The 12,697-nt window shown below is 35.3% G+C and overlaps 1 protein-coding gene across 1 annotated transcript in view; it reads left to right on the top strand.

Moving 5' to 3' along the window:
• LOC145693132 (superoxide dismutase [Cu-Zn]-like) overlaps positions 1-12,697 on the top strand; it is a 53,519-nt gene that overhangs the window by 31,244 nt on the left and 9,578 nt on the right. Inside the window, exon 2 of the mRNA XM_081768860.1 lies at positions 6,406-6,487. Within this exon, the coding sequence (XP_081624986.1) occupies positions 6,406-6,487 (82 nt within the window). The remainder of the gene's footprint in view (positions 1-6,405; positions 6,488-12,697) is intronic.

Raw genomic sequence — 12,697 nt, 5'->3', positions numbered from 1 at the left:
TACTAGCCCAGAAGAGACGCTAGAAACCCAAGCCAAATTATCAACCGATTTTTGGGAAATGGTGTCACGAACTTAAAGCGGCGAATCAGAATCCGAAATTCAAAATTCACAAAGAGAAGAATGAAGCGTCTATTTTTTTTAAAAAAAATAAGGAAAGATGAGAGAACGCCTACACGGAAGAGAGGTTACTCTAAGTCGACACTTCATCGTGAAAACATCACCAACACGCGATTCATAAGCGTACGTCAACTCATATATACATATATATATATATATATTTAAGTGTTTAAATTTCAGAAAAATGGCTAGCTAAACACCCGTTAGCAGCCAGTTACTTAAACCACGCGTTATCCACAGCAACTTCGTCGTTACAAGATTATTTATACAAATATTTAAAACATCGACAGATAGACATAATTCTTATCATCTTACGGTAACGCTACATAAATGGTGATGTTGAAGTGAGTCTGTGATTCTATATACGTTGATTTCCCGCATAAAGTGCAAAGACAGGAAAAGTAGTGCGATGTATGGCGGATATATATATAAACTGTGCGAGTGAAATTTAAGTGCAGATGGATTTGATAAGTGACGCATCGTTGCATTTCAACAACATGGAGATGAAGGACGGAGACACGGGTTCGATCCCCGATACTCGAGACAGATGCCTTGCCACAGGAAGACCCAGACGCTTCAGACAAACGAGGACCTCTTCTCCGGGAGTTGAATCCAGAGGACAGCGGGGTCTGAGAAGGGACATTAGGAAGCATTGTGACGGTCAGTTAAGTACAGTGCAGTTTTCTTCTGAAGTGTGGAAATATAAGCGGAAGGACTTATTAAGGTAGGACAAAGTATTCTGTTATTTTCGTTATTGAAGAAGGACTATGGCCAATATTTCCGTGATTCGTGATCTCCATACTCACCTTTTTCTAGAAACTTCGGGACATTGTTTATTCATACGGAACTGTCCGTAAACATTTAGAGCATTTTTTTTTGAAGAAGTAAACAAATAGCCTAATGCCTTGGTTGCATTTCCAAAATTAATTCACTGATATAGGAACTGTTAATTTCATTCTTGAATAAGTACCATAAAATTTTTGATTATTTTACTAGTGAAATTTGTATACATTGATTTGATCTTCAATCATGCATTTATTTGTAATCGTAATGTGTCAATATTTAGATCCTTGAAGCCGTCATTATAATCATTTATATGCAATCCAGTATTTATTTATATCAAGTATGAATTATTTCTCTTTTAAACATAAATCGCGTTTAAGATGTGTGAATGTAATGTAATTTCTGTTTTGAGTAAACTATGATTTAGCGTCAAAGTCTAGTTTTTCAAATTTTAACAGTTGTATAGGTTGTGTTAGGGAAATATGTGTCAGAGCGGTAAACAGGCTTAATATGATTTTATTGTAACTTGTCAATTTTTATTATACTCATTCTTAAAAGAAACAATCAATATAAAGCTTACAAAGACGTGCTATGTTGAGTAAGTTTCAGACAAATAAGTGTAAACATTCTTATCCCGTAATATCGTTAGAGTCTCGTAAATAAGGTAAACAAATTTAAGATACTCGAGTAAATCCCTTCGGAGGTACCTATCTGAGCAACGAACCCAGATAGGGTCCATAGCTATGGAGAAACGTGTATTCGCAAAATAAGGAATCAGTGAGAAAATCAGCAAGCGTCGACAATATAATTATTTTGATCAATTGGCCAAACTATAATAATGGTAGTACTATATATATATATATTTCTGTGTAGTGTACTTGAATATGAAATATTTGTGTAGTTAGTGTTGTGTAACGATTTTTATTGTGAATTGTATTATTTACCAACTGATATAGTATGTGTACAAAGCTATGTTTTGTTTATGCAAATCTTTTAATATTGAAAATTCATTAGAGTTCATTAGAAACAGTGCACTAAATTTTCTCAAAAGCATACTATCGCTTCTAAACTATTTCTCCAGTAAGTCTTGCAAGCAACCTAAATCATTAATTCTTTCATTCCGCAATCCGATTCTTAAACTTATTTCCATTTCTTTTATTAATAAAAAGAGGTAGTAACTGTGGGCGAATTACTTAATAGTCGTTTATGTCTAGGGGGAAAACAATAAATCATTTTGTTAATTAATATTCAGTTTAATAGAAATTTTTGTTTGTATAACTACGTCATGGTAATTATAAAGAATCTAATATTGTCAGTTTAGTTGAGTAGAAATAAATTGTTGCTAAATTTTACAGTCAAGATTAAATAATTTGAATATTACGTTGTACAGTGAAGAATGTGTTAAGAGAAATCATATTATTTGGTCAAAACAGTCAAAAGTCTGATTCATTTTCAGTAAAGTCAATTAATTCATTTTTTTGTAAATCCAAATTAACTTTCTTGTTGATTTTTGTAAATATAACCTTCTTTCTCGTTAAACTTATTAAAAGTCTATTTGACGTTAGAACCAAAGCATTTATGTGGTTATCATTTCAAAGATATGCCTATTTCTTTAACTGATATTAGCATACCTAGAAGTTATTTCAAATTACCCTGAACAGAAAAAGTTGAAGCACGGTTACATTGACCATCAGAAATTTTTATCTAAATTAACTCATTTTTTTTTTAAACTTTAAATTAAACTTTCCTTGTTTGTTGCTTTTTAACTATTTTTGCTATCTCCACACACTTCGGTGACAGAGTGATAGTCAGTGTAGCCAACTGAACAAGCCATTAGCGAAAAATCTTTCTTTCAGCTTTGCAGCTTGTGAGATTTTTGCTCCGCATGTTTAAATCACTTAACTATTAACTACGCACCTGTTTTCCTAGCGCCTTGGAGACACCGTTATGGGGAAAACAGGATCGATTAGACTTAGGTCATCTTTCGTTATATATATCATTTTTTTTAAATTCCTAACCATCTTAGCAAAACTGTATCTTTACCTTGGAGAACTGAAGTTCGAGCCCCGTGGAGTCAACTTCAATTCTCCAAACTCTCATTCATTTTTTTTTTATTTGTGTAATAGGCAGATGAGTTGCCACTCATCAATACCATTCATTTTTCAAGTACAAGGTCAGGTATTCATTTTTCTGATGCATATTAGGCTCATCCGTGAGTGCCTTAATTATTCATTCTAGTTCAGATTAAATATGCAAATTAGAGATAAGGAATCGAATTCCGAAAACAATACGTTTCATATTCTTCGTCGCCCAAATACGTAAGATCTGCTTATTCGTAATATCACGCAGTAATTCTATTTGGCAGCCCGAGCAGAAATTTTCCTTTAATTATTAGTAATTTTCTATCGTTGCAAAACTTAGCGCCCGAGACAATAGCATTATCATTACCAAACTTGGCTTCCAATACCGGAACCTCAGTGTAACATGATCTAGGAGGCGATAATGAGCGAATCACTTCCACTCTTTTATATAGAATATGGTATTACTATTAGCCAACATAATGTCGAGGGAGAATTTTCGAGATGGCATCGAACTCTTCCAATAAACACGTTTTTAAAGACAACACTTTCACACCTTCTTTTGAAGACGAAACAGCCTTAAGCCTAGTCTCTTTTCTAACACTATTCTTAATCTTTGTTATACTCTACGTATAAAACATTTTGTTTCAAACAATTTCGTAATATAATTTCCTTCAATACAGTTCATTTGAATTATACTGACATAACCTAAGAAATTAATGTGATTTATTGAAGAATTCGTACGGTGTAAAAGAACAGTTTGTTCTAAAAAAAAATATCGTCTGTAATCACGGGCGTTTCTGGCAGGGGACGAGGGGACGTGTCCCCCCAACATTTTGAAGTACAAAATATTCAATATTTTGTTCTGTCGTAACAGAATAACATATAAATAATAATAACTATATTTATTTGGAACATTAAATTCAGGCTGTGAAACGATTACAACAGAATTCTTTATATACCTCAAGGGGTCCGTGAAGGTAAGCAGTAAGGTAAGAAATGGAATCGAAGATAATACACAAGTTGGGCTAGGTAGTACCATTCAAATCACTTTCTTTGATGCCCCGCCCCCCAATTTTCATGCCAGAGTCGCCAGTGTCTGTAATTATTTATTCTCTTTTTCTTAAGTCTTTTAAGCAATGAGAGAAATCCAGTTTGTACCTTGAATTGCTCAGATACAACGTTTTACCTTCGTAGTATGGAAAATATGATACTGAGAATGTGATAACTGCTAGGATTGAGTCCTAAATTGCAAGCGCATGGATACTTCAGGAATATTCAGATCTTCTTTGACATAAATGATTCACGAAAAACATACAATCTTATTAATAAAAAATCATAGTAAAATTTTTATCTAACTTGTGGCAACCCTGCGTATATTTTATCATATATGAAAATCAAACCCTCGTTTTGGCCATTACTCAAGATTTTCGTGGCTGTCATGGATTTCCAGTTCATGATCAATAGTAAGATAAGGTAGTTTGGCAAATGCCCAACATTTTAACGGTTGGGGAAAACATACTTGAGCAACTGACCCGATCCCTGCATTTTTTGGATCATTCCTAAAAAATTTTGCCAAGATGGCAATCTTTTGATCCATTTTTTTATTATTCCTAAAATTCTTGTTTTGGAAAATAATGTGACATATAGCATAATCAGATGCCAGTGCAAAAGTTAACATTCTGTCCCTTCTCTAGTACCAATATACCCGTTGAGATTGCCATCCAGAATCACTCTTTCTTTGGTACAGTAGTTAACTCTCTCTCTCTCTCCAAATCACTCTAGGAAGCAACATTTTCTTCGCCCTCTCATCCAATTTGCGGGGCGTTCACACTCACAATATTAAACATTTCTTCATGGCACAGTTTGACACGTATTATTCTATCACTCTTCCTAATTATACGAACACTACATCGAGTTAATTCCTATACAAGACAATTCGTACTCCATTTCTATCTTGTTGATTTTCTTCACTATACAATAGTTTATGTCCACTTCCTAGGTTCTTTGTTTCATTTCCTGTCCATTCTGTTTGCTGAATACACAGTGCTTCTATTCTTCTTGCCATTAAATCTGTTGCTTCCTTTACTTTCTAGGTCACAGATCCCAAATTTAAGATTCCGAATCGTATCTGGACCAGCTTCTTTAACCGAGCAAATTTTAAATACTTATTTCTTTTTTTCATAACATCGACCACAAATATTTCGAATCCGGATAATTTTAAAGTGCTGCAATGTTAAAAAAAGAGGCTTATTTCCACGTGAAAGTCAGGAGAGAATTCAGTTGAAATCCATAACTACTGATTAAGCGTTTAGCTAGTTTGATTAGAGTTTTGCGTTCTTTTCAACACCAACATTATATGAGATCTGGGACTACAGTTTAACATGGGATCCGAACCACATGAGCTTCCACCGGGAATCGAACCCAAGTCTCCCACACCGAAGACAACTAAGTGCGTTTAAGCGCCAGTTTTTATTTTTTCTGTAAAGTTTCAATATTTGCAAATAGCAGTTTTGAAACTACACGACTTAACTACAAACGTTCTATACCTTATTAAAATTTTCCTTTTCAGTTGAAAAAGAAGTTAATGGACTAATTCAGTGGTTCTCAATGGATGTGTCGCGTTTACACTGGTGTGTCACGAAGTTCCCTTAGGTCTGTCCCGAAATTTTAGAATTTAAAAATCATGAAGAACTAACAATTAGTTAAACTCGGGACAGACTGTACCAGTCAACACTTCCAGCGGTAGCAATAATGCTCACTACTACATAGAGTTGAGTTGATTTTGAGTTTAACGTCCCGTTCAGCAGCGAGGCTATATGAGACGTGAACCTACTGATTAACGTGGAATCCGAACCACATGATCCCCCGCCGGGAATCGAACCCGGGTCTCCCACGCCAAAAGCGCGTACGCTAACCACTTAGCCACGAAGGAGCTACAAGTGTTACATAGAGCCATTATAAAAACTAATAGGTTTCACTATTATAATAGATATTATTATTATTTACAATAAAAATATCAAACAAGTATCGCGATGTCCTTTACGTTCAGTAAAATGTGTCGTCAGTCAAAAAGGTTGAGAACCACTGGACTAATTTATTTAAAAAAAAAGATGTGTTATTCTTTGTTATTCCAAATGTTATTCTTTGTTATACTTTGTATATTACACATAATATTGAATATACATAATTAAAAGCTAAATACCTCAACTTTTTGAGTCAACCATGCTTATATGATTTTTTAAATTGAGAAAATGTATATTTATTCTTCAGAAAACAATACTACATATGTTAAGAAATCCAAGTAATAATACTCATAAGAAAAATCATTGGGAGAAGAAGACGTTATTTTGAAGAGCAATTTTTAAAAAAATGGATATAATACTGAAAGTGTAGCACAAAATCATTGCTCCTTTCTATTTCACAGGTTGGCTGCATTGCTTCTTTCAAATGCTTACTCTGGGACTGTTTTACATTTACCAATACCTCATTATACAGCTTCCTACTACGTAAGTTTACTTTCTCTTTGTTTTGAAAGTATTTATTATAAGGATTCGTTTCATTATAAGTTATAAAAATAATCGAATAGCTAATAACCTCTAAGGAAGAAACTATAAAAATTAAAATAACTGATATTTATATGTATTCACTGTGTAAAGTTTCTCTTTAATCTATGCACGTTAATAAGCCAATCATATAGGAACTTTATGGGTATCTCTGTTGCCTTCTTAATAGGAGAACATTAGACCGTTTAATATAGTACTTGCCTTGTGTTTGGGATGAAACAAATCATTTGATATTATATATGGTCTTGCATTATAACAAATATCATATAAATTAAAGTATATAAAGGTCCGTTTTCTACGTATTATTTTGTAATAGTTGTTGATATATTTCCAAAATGACCTTTTTCCTTCCACGCAGTGATTGTCGGGACACCAACATTAATCGACAAGTTCTTGCTCTAAAAAGAACTGAATAATATTAAAATTCATTAGATATTTTTCTCCCATTATTCTTATGTCCGTTACTCGAAAAACAATTACAAGGTCTGTGAAAAATGTTCCTACTCTGTCCTACAGCCACTTCTAAAATGAAATCTTTGCTACATACTTTCTCCTGAAGGTAGCTACTTTTACTGAAAAGATAATTGTAACCATAAAGTTATTCCGCATCCGGAATTATGTGTTCTTTTCCGTATTCTTATGCTTCAGTCAGTGATAAGCAAATGTCACCGGGTGAATTTTAAGAACGTCTCTTGATATACAGGACGTTATACTATCTCTTCTGAAATGAACCATACTTACAGTTATGGTAAGTAGAACCTGTATCCTTCAGTTTTCAGTGTCGTTTTCTCAGAGTGCAATACACTTTTTATGCCAAAGCTTTTCTTATATTTGAATTCCAATGTTATACAATTGTGCTTTATTCCTCAAACCAGCTTGTCACAATGTTTTTCAATGTGAAATGTTTTCCTCTGCAGTTCTTTCAGTTTAGAGAATATTCTAAACACAATGCTCACTGGAGACCAAATTTGGGAGAGTAGAGTGGATGTTGCAAGATTTGGAACCCAACAGATTTTCAAGCAGCTCTTGTTGGTGTGCCCTTGTGATTTCGAGGAACTGAACATCAGAGCACAATATTTATTCTCGATAGAATTAGAAACATAGATCTTGTATAGGAGGTTGGAATAAGTATTTACTAATGATTCATGAACCACGTTACAGAAGTTTAGAGTGACACACTGATCATAACCCTCCGAATTCCAAAACAGGATGGCTATAACCATCCAATTACACTGAAATATTATAACGCATAAAATAACCCAATATTAGACAAAATAATTTGTAACACAGTGGACGAAAATGTGGACGATTGCTAGTTTTGGACGGAACAAATGCCAACTTACTGGACAATGGTTATTGCATAGAGTGGCTTACTCCTTTGTCATTTCAACATGGAAGATCATGATCAGGTAATTATAGGTCAAATCAAACAACAATCTTCTTCCGCCTTCATCAAGGATTAACTCAGAATTAACTGTCACACAATCCTTAAGATGGAAGGAGTTACTTGTTAGTTCCAGAGTAAATGGAAATTACGTGAATTATGCCTAACTTTGCGGCTATTTGAAAAATTTTTCGGACATTTTGATTGCCTAATCGACTATTTCAGCGTTCTTTACTTTTTTGCCATTTCAATTTCCATTGATAATTCCATTCTCCATTGATAATTCCGAAGACCTTACTTTTATCAGTTCCACAAGGGCCGGATCTACGAGGGGCAATTCGAGACATTTGCCCCGGGGCACAGCTGGTTGTGAGCATGTAGGGGGCGCCATTTCGAGGCAAGATAAACACTGGCAAGTTTGGAAGGTCGTATGGATGGTGATGGGATCGTTGGTGAATGAAGAAAGTGGGGGAAATCTGAGCTGAAAAATGTTGTCACAGCATTTTATAAAATTATAACCACTTCCTCTAATTCAGAAGTCAAATCAGTTGCCAAAAAATTAATGAAATCAATCAAAGATCTTAAATTTGTAATTAATTTAGTATTTTGGGACTCAGTTTTGCATGAAATAAACGGAGTTAACAAAGAAATACAGAATAAGCAGTGTTTCTTTTGATAAAAATGTTCCTTGGGGGTACACTCAGTATTCGGAAGGGAACATATTATTTTCACATGGTAGTATTTTATTTATTATTATATTATAGACGTATTATTTTGGTCCGCTCCGGGGTGTAGTGCCTCCCTAGAAACATGTCTGGAAGAAACACCGAGAATAAGGATTTGACTTTGCAAAAGTCTCTTGATTTGTTATCTGATCTTTTGAACACAAGCTTCAGGTTCAGAATTATGGATTTGACAGATGGCTGTCGGAAGCGAAGGTTACTGTTAATTTGATGGAAGATCAGTTGAGACTCTTAATAACCAGGCTGTTCTATTCTTGCCGGACCTCAAGAAGTCCACCCCAAGGAACATATTCGACATGATTAGCGAAAATGGCCTCCAAAGTGTCTGTCCAAACGTCTCAATGGCTCTTAGAATTTTTCTTATCCTTCCATGTAGTGTGGCAACTTGTGAAAGAAGTTTCAGCAAACTAAAACTCATTAAAACATACTTACGTTTACCCATGGGACAGGAAAGGCTCTCAGATTTGATAACATTAGTTATAGAGAACAAGATTGCTCAATCAACATCTTATGGAAAAATTAATGAAGACTTTGCATAAAAGAAAGCCAAAAAACTATTTTTGAGCGCAAAAAACGAGAAGGGAATTATATAGAATACCGTTATTAATTGATACTATAAATAAAGTACTTGTTCTCCATATTTATTGTTACATATAAATGGATGTGAAACATGTGTAACTATTTACCTTAAACTTAAGCATATTACTAGAAGAATTATTTACACACAGGTGGAAGGCCCACACATAGAGTGAAGCCAATATACACATGTGAGGAAAAGGCAATATAGACACGCGAAAAGCCAATATACACATGAGAAATGCCAATATATACATGAGAAACGCTAATATTGCATGAGAAAAGCCAATATCACTTGAGAAAAGTCAATATACATAATCATGTACACACAGGTGGAAGGCCCACACATAAAGCGAAGTCAAGCATACAACTGAAAAGCCAATATACACATACAGGAGGAATTATAAAGTAAGTCAATGAAGAAGAATTTCCTCAGCCAATAAAAGAAGAGGAAGCTGCAGGTTATCAAGTTAAGGGGCCGTATTTATAGAAAAAAATGTTTTTAAATATGGAGGTAATCAAGGAAGTTTTATCGCTTTTCAACCAGCACATTCAAACATCGATATGTCACCCAAAACGTACCTGGAAGATCAAAAATAGTCCCCATCAGCATTGACGACTTTCTGCCAACGTTCTGGAAGGCCATGGATTCCATCGCGGTAGAACTTGGTGAGCTGTGAAGCGAACAAAGTATCAAGTGTATTTTGCACCTCTACTAGGGATTTGAACTGGTGTCCTCTAAGGTAATTGTGCAAGAATGGAACAGGTGATAATTAGACGGCGCAATGTCCAGTGAGTATGGAGGATGCAATAGTGTTTCCCATCCAAGGCGTAGAATAGTGTCCTGGGTCATCCTAGTCACGTGGGGCTTACCTTGTCCTGTAATAGGAGAACTCCTTTGCGATTCAGAAGTGCAGGCTCCAGAGTTTTGAGTTTTTCTTGAACACGGCTCAACTAGTGACAGTACACAATTGAATTGATGCTCTGACCAGCTGGTAGCAGTTCCCGATGCACAATGCTGCGAGCAGTCCATCAACCACACAGGGGAATCTTCTTCTGGTGCAGTGCTGGTTTTCGGCTGTTTTGGAACCGGTTTATGGGATGCTAACCAATGATGACGGCGCCGTAGGGCTTCGTACAGAACCCACTTTTCATCACATGTCAACACCCAGTCTAGAAATGGCTCCTTCCTCAGACGAGGCAGCAAAGAAACACAGGTGTCTGCTCGCGTTGCCTCCTGGCCCGGAGTCAAATCATGTGGGACCCATGGACCCAACTTATAGTGGTTCCCAACTTGATGGAGGTGGAGCCGAAAGGTTTCTCCACTCACACTGAACTGTAGCCCCAGTTCCTCATATGCCTGGCCACTATTCGCTTCAATTGCTGCCTGAAGAACTTCATTTTTACATGTGTTGGTCATCCGGCACGTGGTGCGTCTTCGAGTGTTTCGTCACCGTCCTTAAACTTGTTAAACACCGCTGTACTATCCACGTAGTCACGACACCCTCACCAAAGGCCTGACATATCTTCCTCCCCGCTGCAGCGGCGTTTGCCCCCAGTTTGAACTCGTACAGCATACATGCCCTTATGACCTTCTGTGTATTTCCCATGTTTACTCTATCCTTACACAAGTTTACGGTGTAACTGAACTACCACAACTGAACTATGTTGGATATACCCATAACAGCAACTGACCTTCGCCTTTTCTCCATTCGCACTCAACGCACGGTGTGAGGGCCAATAGCGCACAGACCTCCACAAAAAGCAACAGAACTGTCTCGGTTACCTTTATAGTTTGTTCGAATTATGTTTTTGTTTTCTTTTCTATTGCAACACTAATATTAATTTGGGTTAAAATGTGAAGGACATTTCACAATAGATTCCAATACATGTATATACCAAAGTTGCATCTTCTAGAACTATGTATTTCTTACAAGGAAAATCTTGAGAATTTTGTTTTCAGTATAACAGAGTATTTTATTTGCGAAATAAATAAGCTTCAATAACAACAACAACAACAACAAAAACGGTTTCAGAATTTAAGTTTTAAAAATATCAAATATTTAATATAAATAAAACGTAAACATTACATAATGTATCGGTTTGTGTTTCGATTAAACGATAAGATGAATTTTAATACTTCTCACTTTATACCGTAACTTTTGGATACGCTTCGTAATTGGTTTCAAACTCGTATGTGTATACAAATTTCAGTAAAAGTTATAAAAAGGTGAAAGATGACAAATAGTTTAAACTTTTTACAATATATACTTTAACCTAAGATGTGTTCCAATTCCTAACTAAAGTATTTAGACCTGGGAGGAAGGGGGCCCCAGAAAAACTTCTTTACCCCGGGCGCAATATTTCGTAGATCCTGCCCTGAGTTCTACATCACCTTCCACTTACCTGAAGTGCACTGGGAACTGCTTATACGCACAGTCAACTTGACGACAACAGAAGAAGATCCTAGACAATTCTAACAATTGTGTAGTTTCAGTTTTCTCGACTAGCATAGGGTATTTTCAAGTTTACATTCGAATATTGAATATAATTGGAATTGTAACAGCAACATTTGAAGATGCATTGAGGAGAAAAAGATAAAAAAAACTTACTAGCTAATATGATTCGAGGATGGAGTCTTTTAGCATATTTAATGAACTACTTCTCTTTCTGGTTACGAGTATCTACATGCGACAAAGTGTTTCAGCAGTTCTTACCAGAAGTAACACTCTTCTTTTTATAGAAAACATGATACAATGTTTATCTGTTTAGTACATATTCTACTTTACTTGTAACAGCATTTCATCGTATTCTCGCTCTTACATGAAAGGGAGTCAATTATCCTGTATTGTTTTAACTTAGATGAAAGTTCTAGACTGCACCCCAGGGAATACACTATAGAAGTAAATTAGACAGATAATAATTAAAAAACAAACTAGGCGGCTGCCTAGGGGACCCAATCTTGGAGGAGGGTCCCAGCTAGGGCACCCGAAAATAATGTCAATTTTTTTTCGAACGAAATAGAAAATTATTCGCGTCGTAATGCAATCTATAATTATAAATGCAAAAATTGTGTTATAAAGGTATAGTTTGTACTTGTCTATTTAATTTCTAAGACTCCTTGTCTATTTTGTAAAGTCGAAGGAATTTAAATAAATAAAATATAAAACTAAAGATTCTTTTTCTTTTTCTTTCTTTCTTTCTTTTTTCTTTTTTCTTTTTCTTTTTTTTGCAAAATTATCAAAAAACGATGGTTCCAACTTTATTAACTGCGTAGGGGCTCTGGGTCTCTAAGTCAGAGCCTGCTAATAGAGAACATCGTTCTAGTGGTTCTGTTTCAGGTTATTTCATATTTATAGGTGTTTGAGGTTATTTAATCACAGTAGAGTAAGATGACTCTAGTTATAGAAGGAAATTCCAAATTTGGGCTTGATATAGTAGCCTAAAAGA

Source organism: Thermobia domestica, chromosome 8 (genome assembly GCF_964235325.1).
Source record: "Thermobia domestica chromosome 8, izTheDome1.hap1.1, whole genome shotgun sequence".
Taxonomy (NCBI): Eukaryota; Metazoa; Arthropoda; class Insecta; order Zygentoma; family Lepismatidae; genus Thermobia; species Thermobia domestica.
Note: the sequence above shows the minus strand (reverse complement) of the source record. Positions and strands in the feature narration are given on the sequence as shown.